This window comes from Protomyctophum parallelum (genome assembly GCF_964188405.1).
Source record: "Protomyctophum parallelum genome assembly, chromosome: 8".
In the NCBI taxonomy this organism is placed as follows: Eukaryota; Metazoa; Chordata; class Actinopteri; order Myctophiformes; family Myctophidae; genus Protomyctophum; species Protomyctophum parallelum.
In genome coordinates, this window is record NC_139703.1 from 14,448,144 (window position 1) to 14,467,981 (window position 19,838).

The 19,838-nt window shown below is 41.7% G+C and overlaps 3 protein-coding genes across 3 annotated transcripts; 1 reads left to right on the top strand and 2 right to left on the bottom strand.

Moving 5' to 3' along the window:
- Positions 1-5,314: 5,314 nt before the first annotated feature.
- Positions 5,315-10,777, bottom strand: twf2b (twinfilin actin-binding protein 2b; the record flags this gene model as incomplete). The annotated part of the gene is made up of 12 exons (XM_083771676.1): positions 10,767-10,777; positions 9,939-9,998; positions 9,078-9,155; positions 8,773-8,951; positions 8,536-8,631; positions 8,322-8,426; positions 8,204-8,218; positions 7,662-7,703; positions 7,412-7,534; positions 6,538-6,688; positions 5,764-5,885; positions 5,315-5,482 (listed from the first exon to the last, which is right to left on the bottom strand). Exons 2-12 carry the CDS (start codon positions 9,961-9,963, stop codon positions 5,315-5,317), a joined length of 1,104 nt encoding a protein of 367 aa, XP_083627802.1. The 5' UTR covers positions 9,964-9,998; positions 10,767-10,777.
- A 775-nt stretch (positions 10,778-11,552) lies between these two features.
- Positions 11,553-17,691, bottom strand: LOC310863383 (WD repeat-containing protein 82-like). Its single transcript, XM_083771682.1, has 9 exons — positions 17,335-17,691; positions 16,129-16,229; positions 15,981-16,047; positions 15,410-15,509; positions 14,273-14,389; positions 12,351-12,506; positions 12,136-12,205; positions 11,867-12,009; positions 11,553-11,736 (listed from the first exon to the last, which is right to left on the bottom strand). Exons 1-9 carry the CDS (start codon positions 17,493-17,495, stop codon positions 11,704-11,706), a joined length of 948 nt encoding a protein of 315 aa, XP_083627808.1. The 5' UTR covers positions 17,496-17,691; the 3' UTR covers positions 11,553-11,703.
- Positions 17,692-17,869: 178 nt separating this feature from the next.
- rpusd4 (RNA pseudouridine synthase D4) lies at positions 17,870-19,819 on the top strand. Its single transcript, XM_083771675.1, has 6 exons — positions 17,870-18,329; positions 18,511-18,715; positions 18,836-18,929; positions 19,019-19,169; positions 19,290-19,387; positions 19,531-19,819. Exons 1-6 carry the CDS (start codon positions 17,972-17,974, stop codon positions 19,720-19,722), a joined length of 1,098 nt encoding a protein of 365 aa, XP_083627801.1. The 5' UTR covers positions 17,870-17,971; the 3' UTR covers positions 19,723-19,819.
- Positions 19,820-19,838: the final 19 nt, after the last annotated feature.

Here is a 19,838-nt window from a genome sequence, read left to right on the forward strand (position 1 = left end):
CAACTTTAACAGAAATACAATTTATATTGCTTTTAGGTTATTGATGTATTGATTATTGATTCAATAGTCTATTCAACTTACTTCAGTTTTGATTGATTGATTGAATAGCCTACTCTATTAGTCGGAAATGTAAACAGCACAAGCATATCAGCATATGTACAGCCAGCCTTTTTTCGTCAGTGCCTTACCCCTTATCCCTAAACTTTTTTTATGCCTTTTCTTTTACTATGTTTATTGAAAAACAAAAAAATTGTTCAACTAGCCGATCTACATGGACACGTTGTGTGGCTATATGAACTAGACAAAGACGTTTAGGGATAAGGGTTAAGAAGAAGTAGAAGTATACTGTAGGTCTGGAGTGGCTTATTGTCACACCTACCATCAGCTCCCAGTACTTCCTGCACGACTTGCCGCACCCAAGCCGTGCTACAGTCATACGCTCAGTTGGCAGTGCCCGGGATCGAACCCATGAACTTGTGGTCCAAAGGCGTAAGGCACTAAGTAATGGGTCCCTAGGCCCTTAGGCTAAAAGGATAACACAAAAAGGTCCTGGTGTCTTGTTTCCATTGTGGTCGGTCCTAAAAGTTATATGACTGTACGGCGTATGCTAATGTGTCTGAATGTAATGTCCTAGCAAGAGAAGTAAATAAGTCTGTTAATATGTTTTGTGAGTTTAGTACACCGGCACTCTCAGTATAGTTATTAAGCAGCTATTTCTCTGTAGGCAAGTGGCAGACCCAGACAGCAATACGACAAGTGAAGTTTTTGTGAAGGCAAAGACAATGTTTCTCGCATCAGGCGACAGGATTCTGGCTAAAGCAGTGGCTCTGGCCTCGGAGTATAGCACTGGGCCTTCCATTCTCAGTTTCTTTCTTTCAGTTTTCATTCTTATTCTTATTTCTTAGTTGGTCAGGGGTGGAAGGCAGAAGAGACCTTCCATACTCATGTGCTGAGGAATGTCAGTCATCAAATAGTATCATAATGTGTAGGCTAGTATTCTTGTAGAATATGCTGCTCCAATATCTAGATCGGTGTCAGGCTGTTGCCTTCTGAGGTGTACTGTACACCTTTCCTTCTTCCATCACTCGCCGGAACTGAATAATAATTGTTCTAAATTGCATATTAGTATATCAGCTCTTCATTCTCACAATGTTCAATATCCAGCAAGCATTGTACATACGAAATAGTGTGTAGTGTGGCTCATTCGAGTTAAATACTGGACTGATGAGTGCAAAAATGCTAAAAACAACTCCATAAATACATAACAAAATAGAACTCATAATTATAACAGTATACAAATAATTTAAAGAGGTGTAAAGAATGTGGTATTAAAAGGTGATGAATGATGTACAGTGAACTAGATAAAGTGCCCCTCGGGGCACAGCTCTCCACCAGGGCAGGTCAGGTTGTGGCCTCCCATGGTGGTGCTATAATAGGCCAATGTGAAAAGGGTGACGCTGATTTAAGGCTTTTTGTTCAAAATGTGCCAATCCTGCAAACTTTGAAAGCCAATGTTAGCCAATGAGGATGGAATCTGAAATATTGGACAGATCCATCTTGAACACATAGAGATAGTGTGTAACTGTGTAATGATTTGCGGGATTATCATAATCATATCATGTTTTTCAAAAGTCGGCCTCCTGATGGCGCTATAACAGGCCGCTCTGGAAAGTTTGAGGCAGAGGTTCATCGTTGGCATCCAGGGAGTGTGTGTGCAAAATTCGGCATCGACCGGGTTAACGGTGCCGGAGATTAGCTGGTAACAGACTGACGGACGGACACATGCACACACACACGGACGGAGTGCAAAACATACTCTCTCTCCCCATGCCTTCGGCCTGGTGGAGACAATAAATGTCCCGAGGTACCTGAGGTATGAAGATACTGTAAAGTTGTAGTGGTCTTTGGTGTCTTTGGTGGCATCCCATAGTGGGGGTACAGGATGTGGGCAGCATGAACCTCCTCCTCTCTTCTCCGAATAAGACATGGTTATTTCCCTGGCAACCATATCTGATGGTAGCCCTGCTGAAAGAGTCATAATGGAAATCAATAGCAAAAAGGGATTATGCCTGGTGGTTAGAATACCATCTGATAATTATGTCCACAAAACAGCAGTAGCCTAATTAATTACAAATCAATGATGTGTGACGTGTTGTGGTATATTACGTTTTTGTGGTATATTATTTAATAATTGCACAGTTAAGCTATCTTGCACAATAAGAGATTAATGAGTTTGACAATATGGAATATTAAAGTGAAATATTTTCATTTTCATTCAACAGTATACGGCTACTGTTATTGCAATGCATGAAGGGAACTGTTAAGTCTTCTGGTAAAAGTTTACAGTAGCCTATATCTTTTAGAATGAACTATAACTATTCTAGACTTACAATTTAAGTTCAGTTAAATGAAACTAGCAATGTAACTTTCAAATAGGATTACAGGCCCCCTTTCCCCAGCAGGGCAAGTAGGCAATGTTTCTCGCATCAGGCGACAGGATTCAGAGCCACTGCTTTCAACAATTCAACAAATTCAACAATTTAGTCTATCAGCAACATAAAAGTCTGACAGGTTTATGTGATTCTGAGAATGAACACTGAAAAACTTTTGATTTAGACTACTGGGAAATGGCCACAAATTTTTAAATGAAATTAAACGCTACTAATACATAAGTCTGTATAATATTCCAGACAGTTGGTCGCCACACAATCTTATCTTTTTGAACACACAATATCATGGAAAGGATTTCCACCGGATTCGAAAAGATTAATCCAAACTTAATTCGGTCTTGCGGTTGCCAATCATTAAAATAATAAAAATGCACCGGGAGAAGATGAAAAACATGCAAAACATTTTATAACAAATTATAACATTATTATGGCATGTCCAAGGAAGGAAAAGAAACATAGGCCTACATCTCCAATATCGGCTAAGGTGCAGGGTTATCCAAATTGACACAGATGACATAAAACGCATTTCTCCAAGTTCAGTTGCTGGTTGACAACACTGAAGTTCCGGGATTTTATTTCCAAGAAAGGTTTTGTATTTCAACGCCCGCAGAGTGACAGACAGCCCTGGATTGTCCAGCAGGTTTCACTCTGCTTCAACTGGCCTGTTCATCCGCGCAGTCGTAGCGGCTCAATGCCATGGCTTTAGCCGTCAGAAGCACAGCTGATGGCTTCTAAGTACACAGCTTTCCATGAAGGCTGGCTCACCCGCACAAATTAGCCCTTAACTAAATCCCACCCCAAAAATCGATTGTCCAATGCCAATCCAAATAGTTTAGTGAAGGGCTAATTGACCTTCACTGACCTTAACTTGATCCCTTGCTCCACCTTACATGCTGATGATGCTGTTGTTTGAGCCTATATGGCGGCAAACAATTGTTCAGTGCAGGTAACATATTATTTTTGATGTTATGCATTAACCTACTTATGCTTATCCGTTGACATATACTCTTATCTTACAGCATATGCATATATATATATTTTTTAGATATATTTTTGCGGCTTACGCCTTTTATTGATTTTTGAAGGGACAGACAGTAGGCTGACAGGAAACGGGAGAGAGATGGGGGGATGACATGATGCAGTAAAGGCCGTGTCGGGTCCGGGAGTCGAACCCGCGGCACACTGCGACTGGATTACCAGTCCGGTGCCCAGACCGTTACGCTACGGCCTGGGCCAGCATATGCATATTGACTGAACTGTCTGCATACAAACAAAAAAACTATTTCTGCAATGTGCATTGAACCCTGCATTGAGGTAGCCGGTAGTCCTGTAGTATTCAAACTTGGCAAGAATGGTGAACATACACACAGATGTAGATAAGTAAAATACAGAAAAAAATATTTTATTTCTAGGATCATGTAAAACAATAGCCTTTAGCTGAATATAGTCAACCCTGGCTAGGGTGACCATGTGGGCTAAGGCACTTGGGCATACAACTGGTCTGGATGTGCTAGTGAACCATGGGCACAGTACGGGCCTATAAGTAGGCTATTTGAAGGGTAATCCACCCTAAAACAAATTTGCATGGGTTTTTCCATATGATCTTAGATAGTTCAATCAATATTTATAGACTGGAACAACTTGTTCCCAAAGCTACGATTTCATTAAGATATACATTGTAGGTTTAGTGACACTCAACAAGAAGATGTAATCTGAGGCACATGACACAGCATCATTTAGAGGCTGTTACTCTTGAGTTAAGACAACAAACAGTATGGAAATAGTGTGGGTGATCATCACATCATAACATATCATATTGCTGATATATTGCTCAAAGGTATTAACAAAGATATTGCCTGAGAAAGAATGCTTGCTTGATTGTCTCTATAATATCCAACAGTTCTGAACCATACAATTCAAGAATATTTACTAGTAGTGTCACGGCAACTTATTAATTCAATGGAATGGTTCCTGCAGATGATCTGACCTGGTACCACAGCACCACCACTATCTTCACAAAAACACTACCTCTGCTCTGCTGCACAAATACCATTCCCATCAACCTCCAATATTGAAAGCATCTCTGGAAGTTGCACTACAGTTTGGTATGAACAATCTACATACAGCGTAGGATTTCAAATCATGAAGTACTCGACCCAGGCTCCCACACGGTTCTCTCTGCTGCCACCAGGCAGCATATGAACAACAACTTAAGTATTATTAAGGACAGCTTCTTCCTCCAGGCTATTTGTATGGCCATTGGCCAACAACAAATAATTGGACGAATGCACTCACATTACTGCACTGCACGCACACTGCACTTTATTGTTGCACTTTAACACAGGATGTGTTGCAGTTTTGCGTTCGTTCTATTATTGACTTGATTTGTGTGCTGTGACTCATTGATGTGTGTGTGGCGTGTGACGACTGTGCGTGACAGTTATCTGCTGTGCTGTCTGTTTCTGGATGAGTTGGCATAAAAGAGCTGTTTCTTTGTTTCTCAAAGAGTGATCTGTATTTTAACTAAGCCCTATTTTATACTTTAAATATGTTATAAATCTGCTCATTTATAAAATGTGCCTATAATGACACAAATTAGAGGTTAGCAGCTAATTGGTGGTTAACATTCTCATATAGCAGAGATTTGTTAGTTATACATTTTTGAAAAACCACTGATCACAGGAAATAGGAATTCTGTTTTTGGGTGGATTAAAAAAAAGGTTTTACATGAAAACAAATATGCATGTTCTTGTACGTCAACAAGTAAAAATGAAGAAATGGCTAGATACTAAGCAGTCAAAGATCAAGTCAATTCATAGATATGGTGTTTGTCTGCTGGTGTACGTGCTTGTATGTATACACGTCTAACTTTCTTCCCCATTCTCCCCTGCACCCTTGATGATCCTTTTGTTGCCCCTCTTGCCTCCTGGTCCTCGGGGCTTGGCAAAGGCTTGCTTGAGCGTATGTTCCATCGGGTGGACTTCCTCATATAGAAAGTCCTCCGTCAGGCCGTCTCCACCATCAATCTCCATCTACACAGTGGTGGATAGAGTTAATGCGGCAATGTAGAAGTACTCTGTTACAAGTAAAAGTCTGTACTTAAAAATGGACTTTAGTAAAAGTACAAAAGTATTGGTATCAAAATGTACTTAAATTTATTTCAAATAACTGTTGTGTAGTAAAAGTACAATATTTGCCTCTGAGGTGTAGTGGAGTAGAACTATTGGAAATTGTAAATACTCAAGTACAAATACCTAAAAATGTTACAGTAGTACTTTGTACTACACACACACACACACACACACATCTGCACCTTTTTGGTGACCTCGAGTTGGTAATCTCTCTCCACTTCATCCAGTAACCTGTTCTTACAACTGGAATACAACATCCGCTCCTTGATGCTACAGCTATACCCGGGCATGGAATAAATGAACACTGGAAGAGAGACAAATTGATCTTAAAGCATATGAAAGAATACAAGCTTCTGTTGTGCTTATATCAACTATAATATGAAGTGCCATTTACAAGTTTGTACAAAGCTTATTTATATTTTTATTTCCAGATGATATAAACAGATGATCGTGTTTGCCACTTTATATAGCACATTTGTAGTTCAATTCTGTATGGTGGCCATACATTTACCAAACTCAGGATCTAATGCAATTAACGAACCTCATGCTAGGATAAGAGCCTATAGTCCCAATCATCATGACATCCCCACAAACCAAACTTTATTTCAGGGTGGATATCACTGACAGCACCACACTGGTGCAGAATTATTCTTTAACCTTATTTTTGTTAGAACAGAACACTTAGGATGTTGTTATTGAGTATTGATAGAAATATATTACTCTCTTCTAAACAGGTTGACAAACTAAACATAACTAATCGTATTGGTCTCATTATCTTATATTGTATACACATCCACCCGGAAATACCGCCCTACTTGTTTACAAACTGTCTGATTTGGCCTATTCAGAAACCTATTTTGGAGGATGCTAGAGAGGAAAGCAGGATGGGTAGTGAGGGTAAAGCCTAATTTCTATGTATATCTACACACCACCCTACACTCCATCATTGTACTGACCCAGTGCATCCTGCTGCTGGCCCTGGTGGGAATGTTTGAAGACGAAGAAGTGGTATCTGGGAGAATCAGTGGGAATCCGGTACGCAAGCTCATGGTTCTCTGTAGGTTGGGTGTGAACAAGCTCAATTGTCTCTTTATCTACGTCCAGCCTCTACAACATAAAGACACAAGCACTGTAGAAATGTTGCATCCAGATACTATTTTCATTGCATGAAACATAAAAAAAATCACACCCGTGTGAAGTGAGTGGTGCAACTCCGTGCGGGGAGGGGGGGAGTTCCAGACCCCCAGGAACGCGCCTAGGGGGGCGGGGCGGTTCGGCGTGCCGCCCCGCGTCCGAAACGGTTGAGTTACCGTGTGGCGGTCCCTCTACTGTACTGTACTGTCACTGTACTGGCACACCCGAAAGCCTACAGTTAATACGTGCGTGTTTGTGTGTGCATTAAGGGCAGTCCATACTGTCTCCGACCACCGAACCTTTCGTCGGAAAGATCAGACTTTTATTTTTTCTCCGAAGTAGAGTTCGGCGAGTCACAACATCTGGGAGTGCAGCTTTCAGAACAAAAATTCAGAGGAATGTGTTTCAGAAGTTGCGAGTGACGTCATGTTGTAGTTGTACCAGAGCTTTCTGACGAAAAGTTCGATGGTCGGAGACAGTATGGACTGCCCGTTAGGTTGTGCACAGGTGGTGAAAAACAACCATGCTGTTTTCGTGCTCATACCCAGACACCCAGCCACACACATAGCTCCGTAAGGGAGTGGTTGCAGATAAATTGGGATCTATTATCAGGGACACCCAATAAGAGCCAAGAGCAGGATGGGCCTATATGTTCAAATATATATGGTATATAATTGTTAATCCCATTGAGCTCACCAATTGTATGTAGTTGATGCGCTTTTGTTTGAGCTGTTGCAGAGCTCGTTTGGCCTCTTCTTGTAAAGGGAATGCAAGACCCTGAAGAGTCTGTGGCCTTTTGTCTAAGCCAAATTCCACCACCTGCAGGGGACAAAATCATAATACACCTTTTTAACAGTGATATTACACACCATCAAGCAAACAAAAATGAAACAGACGAGATTAATATGCAAGTTCAGTCTGTGCACAACAGAAAAAACAGACCAACCTTTGCTCGTGCTGTCGGAGTACTGAGTCGTCTACGTTCATCCTGAAAACATGGACAAATCGATTTTAATCCCTCAGGCTCTCTCTCCTTTCATCTCTCTTGCGTGCGTGCGTGCACACACACACACACACACACTGAGAACACCACTGTGTTCACTAACAACTTTGATGTCCAAAATGTGGCCTATTAGTGGGGTTCTGTGTACATTTATGATAACATAGGTATAGGCACCGCATCAACATTACCATTCTAGGCTCAATGGGATATAAGTTGAGTGTAATTTGATGTACATTGGCAGCAATCCTTTTTTTTCCTATACCAAAATATTAAAAACATTAATATTTGAAATACAGTTGATTCCTCACACCGTATTGGGAAAAAAAAGAAGAAAAAAAAGTTCCTTAGACCATTATATACAAATTAGAAGTGAAAAGTAACTTTTACATGAATTGTAAATGTGTCCAAGGACCCCACTATATGGAAGGAACACGCACATGCATGCGCACACACACTCACACTCTCTACTCTTAGAATGAACTTACCCATACAACCTTATCCTGCATAGCATGACAGAGAGAGAACAAAATACACATAAAAAATTAAGCTTGCATTACATAAGTGACACCTTAATTATGACATGCCTCTCATTGCCTGCCCTACCTCAGTGAGCTTAATTCGTTGCAACTCCTGCTCTGCTACTGTGAGTGGCGCAGGGGAGGTACAGGAGGACATATGTCGCAGGTATCCCTGGAAGCTCAGGTCATCCTGCAACACAGAACGACACTCAGCAAACAGACCAAGATGTTGATACAGTAACTGTGGCAGCTTTAAAGATACACTGTAAACACATCACTCCTCAAAGCATTCCACAAACCTCAACTGTCCCGAACATTTCATCTTTGATATGTCCCCCTCCAAACTCTTTCTTAAGAGTGGCACGGGTGGCTGCGTATACCATCTTCTGCCTCACCTGGCATGGGCAGAGCAAATGGGAGTTAAAAAACAGTTGGTAGCCTACTTTTGTGAATGATTAATGGTAAAAGTGCAGTTGACAGGAACGAATGACAACATATGAGTACAGTTCTCTCATAAAATTTGCGATTCCACATACAGGTGATTGGTCGGGTGACCAAGCAAGAAAGATCCACTCATAGCCTTGTGCGTTCTGGGAATCGAGGCGGTACAGGATGTAGCATGGGTCCTGGGCAATGAGCAGAGGAAGTAGGAAGGGGTCATAATCCTTGTCCCAGCTCTGTTCTGGCTCTCTGTATGAGCCTAGCACCAACTCCTCTGTAGATCAGAAACACCATGAGAGCCATAAATGCACAATTTACCATTTAGTATGTGTCAAGTTATATTATAGTGTGCATGCTAGCATTCTATGGGTTGTAACAAGAGGAGGGGACACATGCTTACCATTTCTGATAACAATCTTCATTATTCTGATGGCACCTCCCCTTGCCTTGGCCAAAAACTCCATCAGTTCAGATGTTGCTAGAGTAACCAGATATAAGGCAGACAAGTCAAAACTGAGGACAGTGGGAGAGAATGAAATAGACAGTTGGGTATGTAAGAACTTGAGACTTAACTCCAGGGAGAACATTCGATCTACTGCCAGGTAGTCACGGTATCGTCTTGACACAGACAAGTGGCATAGGCCCTATAGACTAAATCCTCCATGTAAGAGGGGCACAGCACACTGGCCCTTCTCTCTTGTATTGAATTCTAGACTGGTATTGAACATTTGATATATAGAATCCTCAACGAAATCTAGTTACGTATTGTATGTGTTCCTTCTCTCTAACCATGGTTACCAAACACAGTAGTCTCATAAATGATTTAAGATCAGGTGAGAAAGGTGAGAGGTATGCTTCCGCCTCCCTTCCCCCCATCCTCCAATTGAGCGAATGCCATAACACATGGATATTGATTTTAACTGTTCTCAAATTCAGAACACACTGAAGACATGCATTAGTCCTATTATTCGATAAATGGGGGTACAATGTTCTATGCAAGTCAGGTTGTCTTCACAGCATGTTGAACAAATAATTAGATTAGAGCTAAAATGTCAACACATTTCAGGCAATAGTTAAGTATCAAAACAGGTAAGAGTTACCAATTACTTTAATTCAAGGGTGAAACTTCAGTGAATGTTCAGAAATCATCTAATGTAAAGGTATCTACACGCCATAAATCAACAACAAACAACAACAAAACTCTGCAAAGAAAGCAATGTAAGACAATATAAAGATGTCACAGTCCCTAAAATTACTTTACCGTAAATTCCAGTTTGGTGGGACATCTTTGGGCAGTCAGTCACCTCTTCAAAATCCTTTCCTGCAAGAAGGAACCTGTCCAGTTATCTGTGTCCTCGCTCTTATTGCTCAGCAGGTAGGTTACCTCTCCACTGACAGCAGACAGATGGACCCATGCACCAGTGACATAAACGCCTTGAGGGTGACTTGGGAGATTCCTAACACTTGAAAGGCGATCTGCGGAACTGTGGCTGATGAGTAATAACGTGTCCGTCAGTGGATATGCCACCCTAACCACTGATCTAAAATTCGTTGCGTATCAGTGACCAGAAGCTTGAAGTTCTCAGTGGGGGTCTCCACCAAACACTTCAACAAGGTTCCGAGGAACTGAATGGACTCAAGAGAACGACGTTACTCATGACATCACCGATGAGCGCACTGCTCTCTCAAATGCTGTTCAAGTGCTACAATGAAATGTTATCGCTCTTTCATATAGTGTGCCCTATCAGTTCACGCAGACATGATCTCAAATTCCAGCCACCTGGTCACAGAAATGTGACACCCAACATGAATCTGACTGCTACATTGCAACATTACTCCACGGGTGTGAACGGGCATACATCAGAACATACATTGCCCAAAACTAATACTATGCAGACATGTGGGAGTATTGGAGGGAGAGAGGAGGAAAGCAAAGGGGGGAAGGGAGGTTGCCAGTAAAACGTGACAAATGCTTGCACGATCACAACTTATTCCTACCTCTTTCCCTAAAGACATCCACACCATGCATCACGCTTGCAGTGCAGTGCACACAGTCACACATAACATGCACACACAGCTAGGTGGGTACCTGTGAGGTTACCTTCGATGGCTTCATCCATTATTCATTCCCTGGTGAGTACACAACCCAAGCTCCTATACATTATTCAACAGTTGCCCCCTCCACTACAAACGGACACACTTTATCTGCACCGATGCGAAAAAACAAAACAAAAAAAAAGCACTCATTCACAATTACATAAAATCAAAACTAACCTTTCCCACACGCACGCATGCATAGGTTTATTCATTTTCTATCCAAGTGAAACATAATTGTGTTAAGAGACAAGTTCCATAATAATCTAATAATTGCTTAACAAAGAATAATCTATAAAGTCTTGGTAATAATCAATATATTAATGTTTCTAGTAATTCACCTCCGATGACAATGTCATAGCCTATAACAAACATAAAATCAATCTGTACATACGTACATGTTGTATAAAATGTGGCACTTTTAATTAAATAAGTGGTTGGGAAAAAATAAGCACAGCAGTACCTCTTACTTCCATGTAAAACACAATTTTGAGTACTTAAAATGTATGTAAAAATACAGTAAAAGAAAATGCCATATAGTAAAAAAAAAGATCAACAGAGTACTAGTTAAATTATACACGAGTTATAAAGATATAGAATAAGACATTACACAAATGAACCTAGGCATAGGATGAACACAGTAGTCCATAAGGACTATACAGTATTTTAGCAATTAAAATGCCGTGCACACAATCGTAATCGTAGAGGCGATTGATTCGTTTGATTCCGACTGGAGAACCTTCACTACACTACACTGTCCTGTCTAAATAAGAGGACAAATATTCTTCATAAAAATAAATGTGTTTGTAGGACATCTTGTCCGGACGAGATCAAATGAATGCATGGCCAGTCCAGGGCTCCGTAGCTAAGTACAGCATAACAAATAAAATAAGGTGGTGGTGTTGATGTGCTCTTACATGGATGACATCCCACTATAGGTCATCAACACATGGGAGCCAAAATGTCTGTTGAGATAAAACAAGTAGAAAGAACTCCATTTACAACTTGTGACAGTTTAGAGATATAAACATGGCACGGGTTGATTCTGTGGTAGAAATTATACAAGAGTTATGTGATGTTTTTAGAGCTTCTCACCATGTTAGAACAGGCACTGGCAAATGTCATGTATCTGGGATTGAACTGCAGTGTGTTGATAGGACCAGAGTGCTTGCCATCCAGCACAGCTACCTTCATCCCACTTAGAGTGCTCCAGACATGGACTCTCCCATCTTCTGAGCCTATTAGATCATGACACAAGATAACATTAACCTTTGTCAGTGAAACTATATTTAGTTGACTACTACTGTAGATAAAATATTCGACAATAGCAGAACTACAGAACTAATATACTGACATAACCTTACCAATCATTACAAACTGTGAGTCAGGAGTAAAGCAGGCCTCTAGGGATATGCCTTTACTATTATTGTAGCCCTGGAAGGAGTAAATAAGACAGATCAAGATCAGCATTAGATCGGCATGTACCGTAATAATGTAATTTTAATGTGTAATAGTAATGTAATTCATTAAGGTCTTGAAAATGTAATGTTAATTGTGTTTATTACTGTAGGCGTCTTACAGAAAAAGTATGCAGCACAGTTCCATTGAAGGCATTTAGAATGTGTATTGCACCACCGTTGGTAGAGATGAGTATCTGTTTTCCATCCTTACTGAATTTGAGTCCAGTCCACTCACTGACACGGGTGAACCTGGTCTCAAAGGAGGCAAATGGACCCTGTTCATAGGAAAGGAAAATATGGTCAACCTATTCTACATATCTGAGAAAAGGGGGGGGGGGGAGAGAATATATATTTTGTCCTCACTGAATTAGTCCAGAATAAAGTCATGAAAAGGGAATCACATCTGTGGCTAAACTAACTAAAATATGTGGAATATGAGACATTATAATGGTATGTAATATACACACATTCATGTGATGGAATAAAATAATATCTAGTGGAAAAAAAAAAGAAAGAATGGAAATCTGCAGTTTTGAAATCTCAAAAGAAAAAGTATAGATGTAATTGTAAAACACACACACACACACACACACACACACACGACGCCCGGGAGGGCATCCCTTATGTCAGTCCAAGAAAGATAAGGGATGCCCACAAAAGATAATATCTCATGTACAGTTTTTTATATTAACCACTTTATCCCCAGCATCTATATTCTGGGGTAACAGTAGCCAAATATAGCAGATCTACAAGCTTGATCGGCTAGTTCTGGGCGAAGACAATGTATAGACAGAAAAAAGTACAGAGAAAACTCAGATCCAGTTTAGGATTTAAGTGGTTATTATAACCTGTTTGCGACCGTAGGTCGCCGTCAGTCCCTCACGCCTTGTGACACACTCCGTATGTGGCCGTCTCCATATATGAAGATCACGACACTGACCTCATCAAGCCCTGGATAGCCATACATGGAGAAGACTGGATCATCACCTAGATCTGCTTATATGGAGCCAGCCAGCAACTCTACATCCGACCTCAAACCCTTAGATCTCCATATATGGAGCTCAGCTGACCTGTTCTGACATATACTGTATGTTGATCCTCCCCACCAGTCCTTCCTCTTCCATGTCTCCCTTTTGACTGATACCTGTCCATTCAAACTCTAGACGGGCCGGCCCCAAAGATATTAGTGCAGCCGCGCCCTGCAGCCGGTGAAAACTATGGTTCTCAACAGGCCCGAAAATGAATGCCCCGGCCCTACCCGGCGTGACCGTGCACTTCAAACCCTGTATACTCAAGACACTGCCCCCGCTGCCACCCTTAGATCTCCATATATGGAGCTTGTTCTGACATTCCATATGTTGATCTGACCTCATCAAACCCTGTACACTCAAGACACGCTCCATATATGGCCAGACCTCATCAAACCCTGTACAATCAAGAGACTGCCCCCGCTGCCACCCTTAGATCTCCATATATGGAGCTGACCTGTTCTGACATTCCATATGTTGATCTGACCTCATCAAACCCTGTACACTCAAGACACGTTCCATATATGGCCAGTACAGAATTCATTCCATATGTTGATCTGACCCCACATGCCAAAGCACCAGCACTGACCCAGCACTCGCCCAGGTGGATGCGTGCACGCGACCTCGCCCTGAGGGTGAGGTCGCTTCTCACCCTCAGGGTGTCTTTGCGAACGCAGTGAGCCACTTATTATGACAGCAAGGGCTGAATGTCTGTGTGTGTGTGTGTGTGTCCCGCTGTTACACCACCCGCCCGCCACCAGAGGGCGCAGTTGTAGCACACACACACACACACACACACACACACAGGGCGCAGCTGTAGCACACACACACACACACACACACCCACACAACCACACACACACGAGCTGCGTTCGCTTCCCGCGTCTGCGCGTCTTACTTGTACTATAGGTAAGTATATGTAAATGAGCTGTTTGAAATTGTAAGATGTGCGTCATTGTTGATTGATTCCCCAAGATAAGACACACACACACACACACACACACACACGTTACCTTGTCAAAAGCGCGAAGGTCGTACAGTTTAATTGCCTGTGATTCAACTCCTGCAGCAAATATCACACCCTCTGGATCAAACGAACATACTGGCTTCCCCATTGGATTAGTTACGCCCTGATTCACAATAAGGGGTGCCGTGTTGGAAATGAAAGAAGAGAAACAATTAGCAATTAAAGCTCCATCTGGCTCCTTAATAAATTATCTTTCACATACAAATACCCATTAAATGATCATAACTATATACATAATACACAATATCTTCCATCTATTCCTTCACAAAACGTGTGTGTGTGTACTGTATATTTATGTGCCCGGGGCTTAACATGGGTGCCGTCCGACTTGATGGCCTCAAAGTCAGCATGTGTCCCAACCTGGGGGTTTGCAGTGCTGAGTGCCAATTTGGTCAGACCAACAGCGAACCGAAAAGTGTGAATATCGTTGCGGAGGACGCACTGAATAATGTGTTTGGGGTGTGTGTTTGCATTGTCTACGACTCTACGGTAGCAACCCGACCCATCATCTTGACAGTGCTTTGCATAACATTTGTGCCGTTTAGCAAATACCTGACTGGCCAACCCGACGGCTGAACTAATTGGCCGAGCTTCGCTGCGTTTGTGCCAGCCACTGCTGGCAACATTAATGGCAGCGTGTGCGATGGAACAGATAGTATGAGAGCCGTGGTCAATATGAGATAAGTGAACAAAGCGGTGACGCATTGATGTTTGTGGAGCTGACAACATGAGAATAGCGCAACGGTTGTGCATACCTGCATGGCCCAACTTGCATGGCCCTGAGTAGGCTGGCGCACTTTGGTCGCAGGGCCAATCCAATTAAATTGGATCTGTTCAAGTATAATTTACCCCCAAAAAGCCACGCAAACCCTTGAACTAAAGCCGCCATTGCTGGGTGTGCCTTCTTGCTCGGGCACCCAGGATAAATGACAAGCGGGGCCAGATTTACATTACATTCAGTCAATAGTCCACCCACTGAAGTTAAAGTAGCTCGCCCATTGGCTTTTAACAATCCACACTGCACAAACACCCCCCTCCCCAGTTGTCGGCCAGCGCCAGCTGTCATCTATCCAATTATGTTGTTAAATGGTATATGTTTAGACATTTTGAACAGACTACTTACTTGACAGTTTTGAGAGCGCAGATCCCAGATTCTAATGGTCTTATCCAATGAGCCTGAGATAAAGTGATCATCCACTGGTGACATGGAAAGTGCAACAACCCTGGCAAATCAACACAGCACAAACATTACATTAGTGTGCATTTGTATACATAGAAATATAAAACTGTAACTAACTACTCCTGTGCTGTTTACATTTTTCTCTAATAAAGTATTAAATAATAATTAAAAACAAAAACAAAAATATTATACAGATAGTTAGTGTGTAGTCCACTTGTTTTAATATACATACATTTATAAATGTATTAAAAAACAGTGAAACAGTGAATTTGGGAGATCTCATCATGTCTATATGATGCATGTTGCCTACCCTTGGTCGATTTCATGCAACGGTACTTTCCATTTGGAATCACCTGTTTAAAAACAGGCTGTTATGTAATTTGATTGACTAGATTTATCTGATAATAATTTTGTAATTCCGAGTGGAAATGCTATCATATCACCCAGCAATGTATCTTCAGAATAAGCGCTGCATGACGGTAAATATTTTGCCTATCTGCTTGCATATACTCACCTTGCAGTGTGACCAGGAAAATAACGAATGAACTTGTTGTCGGTGAGTGACAGCCATCGAATAGTGTCTGTGAAATACAATGACAGAATTAAAGAATAGATCATGCCTGAGGGGTGTGTTGGGTAATTTCTACCAACAGTTGTACTACCATCTAGTTTGTTGGAACTGTAGACCACAGTGTGGGCATCTCCATGTGTGTAGCGGATAAGGTCGACTCCATACTTCTTGCTGTATATGGTTTGTTGAGGCCTTAACAATAGAAAATAAAAATACATTGTTCTATTAGGTACAGGCACGTACAGGTAAAATGGCTATACATCTCCGTTCGTCTCTCTCTCCAGCTAGACCTGTGCCCGTTGGGCACCAGCATACTTGGGAAAGATGCAAGTTGGTAATAATGAGAATCGGTAATGCATACCCCACCCTTGTATAAAATACCTATTATATCCATTGTCATATTTGTTTAACAGTCTGTCCTTGTCCCCTTTATTTCCATAGATGGAGATGATAGATCCCTGATGTAATCAGTATGGGCCTGGCCAGTATGTATACGCCCATGGCCATGCAGGCGAAATTGGAACTGGAGCACTTTAAGTTGTTAATGGGGTCTCTCTTATGATTCTCTCTCCTTATTGGATGAAATTTGATACCCACCTGACCTGAACATTTGAATACAAGAAGACTCACCCCGTTTGTTTTCCTCCCAGAATTTTCCCCAGTGAGGGGTGGGAGAGGCTGGACAGCAGACGGCTGGATTTTGAATTTCTCTAACTATAAACTTTCATGACAGCAGACAGCCTAAGTACAAATATAATTTATGAAAAGATACTACAGTGAAGTCTGTTCACAGAAGTTGTTGTAGGATATGTGGGGATTATCTGACGAGGTACCATTTGAGGGGGCAAAACCTTACATATACTAAATAATACTAAATTGTTTATAGGGTCAATATAAGTCATATAAATAATATAGCCTTTCCACAGGAGTATCTTTTTATATTTTTCCAAAAAGAATACAAACAGCCAATAGCATATTACAAAGTTATCCCCCTCACTGGGGAAAATTCCGGGAGGAAAAACGGGCACGCACCGGGGTGAGTCTTCTTGTTACCGAACATTTACCCCCCTGTACTGGAGAGACTAGCAATGATTACTTTGATTGATTCATTGAATGCTTTATTAACAGTTAGCCAAAAAAGCACAGAAAGTACAGTTTAATACAAATACATTTCTAAAAGGATTGAACCCAAGGCGGGTCCTGTCCTGTGTCTTCAAAAACCATGCACTGGAGGCTATCACCCCATGGAACTTACCGGTACTTGTTAAGTTTAAAATCTGAAATTATTTAAACTTACTTTCCCTCGCGGATGTCATATAACACAATGGAGTCGTCGTCACTACTTGCTACTGCACTTTCACCATTCTCACTGTAGTCCACACAGTTGAATTTCACGGAATGATCCCGATATGTCCTGGCGACCCGAAAGCTTCGTAATACACTATCTGTGATCTTCATCTCGGCAATGACATTAAAACGCAAAGTGCTATCAATAGCTGGAGGCAGATCTTATTACAGACGTGCATGTAAGATTATCTGATCGGTCACACAATGCATTCGTTTACGCTAATAATTCTTATCATTATCTCAATAGAAAAACGAACAGCTGCTGAAAATCTTTAAACATTGTTCAACACAACAGCTTCCAGGGCTGTGCGTGCGTGGTGCGTCCATTTTACAAACCACCAATGTTGAATGGGCGGAGTTTTCTGACCCCCACAATCACAACACACTACTGTTATCCCGCCAGTACGGCTAGTCTCGGAGTAAAAAACAAGCCAACCAACTGACCCCAAAAAAGGAAATGACGAAAGATCACAGGAAGAAAAACACGTCACTCATAGTCCATGGATGGATGTGTGATTGACTGATTGACAGTATATGACCTGTATATGAGTTTATTATGTCTATGAGTTTACCACTCAAGCGCTACCATGAACACGTGTAGAGGAATTCGAGAATCTTGCTCCACGTTTGCTAAGTTATCACATGCTCTCACACGGAGCCATGCCACTGTGGCTAAAGGAGCCCCCAGCCCACAGAGCCCTGATGGCGACACACCTCGGCTGAGAGCCATTGATCTGGCACGGAAGATCCAGCAAGAGAACAAGACGGAGCAAGACAAGAAGACAGCGTCCCCACGGGAGAAGGGGGTCGCGGAGATTAAACAGTACACTCAACAGTTACAAAATGTTCACCCTAATGTCTTAGCGAAGCACCTGCATAATACTGTGCTGTTCCAGAACGACGATCTGGTAGTCATCAATAAACCATATGGGGTTCCTGTCCAAGGTAATTCAAATGCTGGCAAATTATTTGAGTGAATGTTTTATACCAGTGGTTCTCAAACTTTTTAATTCCAATGACCCCCAAATGGAGGACCCTCGTGGGTCGAACCGTCCATTTGGTTCTTAGACCTGTAAGGATCAACTCTGATCAAAACTCTGTATTTGTTTCCATTTATTTCTCACAGATAACTCAGGGGCCACCACATCTATTTCCTCTGTGCTGCCAGTCCTTAACAAAATGCTATATGGGATGAAAAGCACATCAACGCTATATCCATGTCTCGGCATAGAAAAGGAGGTCACAGGAATTCTTCTACTGGCAAAGAGTGAGGAGATGGTGGATCACATACTAGCCCTCAGCAAAAATAGCCAAGTGCAGAGGAAATATTGGTAAGACATAGAATATGGATTGCTGTTGTTGAGTCGGCAGTCTGTTCTTGCCCACATGAGATCATAATCTGTCCAGATGTTGTACATTACCACCAGAGAATGATCAGTTTCCCTCCACAGGGCCATCACTGTCGGTGTGCCAGTACCGTCTGAAGGGGTGATTGACATTCCTGTTATAGAGAGAGAGGTCACAGGCTCTCTGCGCCATTTCAAGGTTGCTCATCTTATTTAAACACTTAAAAGGGTAGAATGGTGAGAAACCAATTATACACAAAGATCCTTATTCAATTATCTCTTCTTCAGATGGGACTAAGTCCAGTGTACAGGGTGAGTGACACAGGAGAGGGAGTGATCAGAGTTCGTTCGAATCGGCAAGCTCAAGGTGCTGTGACTCAATACCGTATCCTGGAAAGTGGTGGTGGTTGCAGCCTTGTAGAACTCCAGCCACTAACTGGTAAGATTGGTATTGGGGCATATTGACTGCTTAAGTGGTTTAGCAGCTAAACCACTGACTTCAGATGAGTCTTAAGTACCCTCAATCTTATTAATCTACTACTGCATGCTATGTTCATAGGAGTAAAACACCAGATGAGGGTTCATATGGCATTGGCTCTGGCATGCCCCACCCTTGGGGACCACAAATACTCCCATTGGACCAAACTGGCACCCCAGGTATGTGACAATTGTTTTTCCACTTTCAAAATAAATTGGAAGCTTTAAGTATAACCATATCACTTGTATAAGCAGACTACACATTTATCTCTTCAATTCAAAGTGTTTGGCTTATGAAAGTAACTGAGCAACTGCATCCTCAGAAACTACCAGAAGGTGTGTTGGGAAGGTTGGGAGTAGAACAAAGCAAGGTCCGTTACCTTCCTCTTCATTTACATGCCCGCCAGATGATACTGCTGGGAAACGATGGTCAACCCGACGTCTCTGTGACCTGTCCTCTACCCAGATTCTTCACCAAATCACTACGTCAACTGCGGTTAAATCTTAAAGCTTAATTATTTCAATAGGAGTGTTGCTTCCTTGAAGCATCTGAGTGCTGCACATACATTAGAAAGCACCAATTTAATTGGTAAATACATCCCATAAATCCTGTTGACTAGTTAGTTGTTTT

Bases quoted from the DNA above. Each gene is read 5' to 3' on its own strand.
- LOC310863383 (XM_083771682.1), bottom strand. From the start codon at position 17,495: ATGAAGATCACAGATAGTGTATTACGAAGCTTTCGGGTCGCCAGGACA. The intron at 14,390-15,409 runs GTAAGTAGTCTG...ATTGTGAATCAG, and splicing joins TGCGCTCTCAAAACTGTCAA to GGCGTAACTAATCCAATGGG. The intron at 12,010-12,135 runs GTAAGGTTATGT...ATGATCTAATAG, and splicing joins CTCACAGTTTGTAATGATTG to GCTCAGAAGATGGGAGAGTC.
- rpusd4 (XM_083771675.1), top strand. From the start codon at position 17,972: ATGAACACGTGTAGAGGAATTCGAGAATCTTGCTCCACGTTTGCTAAG. The intron at 18,330-18,510 runs GTAATTCAAATG...TATTTCTCACAG, and splicing joins ATATGGGGTTCCTGTCCAAG to ATAACTCAGGGGCCACCACA. The intron at 18,716-18,835 runs GTAAGACATAGA...TTCCCTCCACAG, and splicing joins CAAGTGCAGAGGAAATATTG to GGCCATCACTGTCGGTGTGC.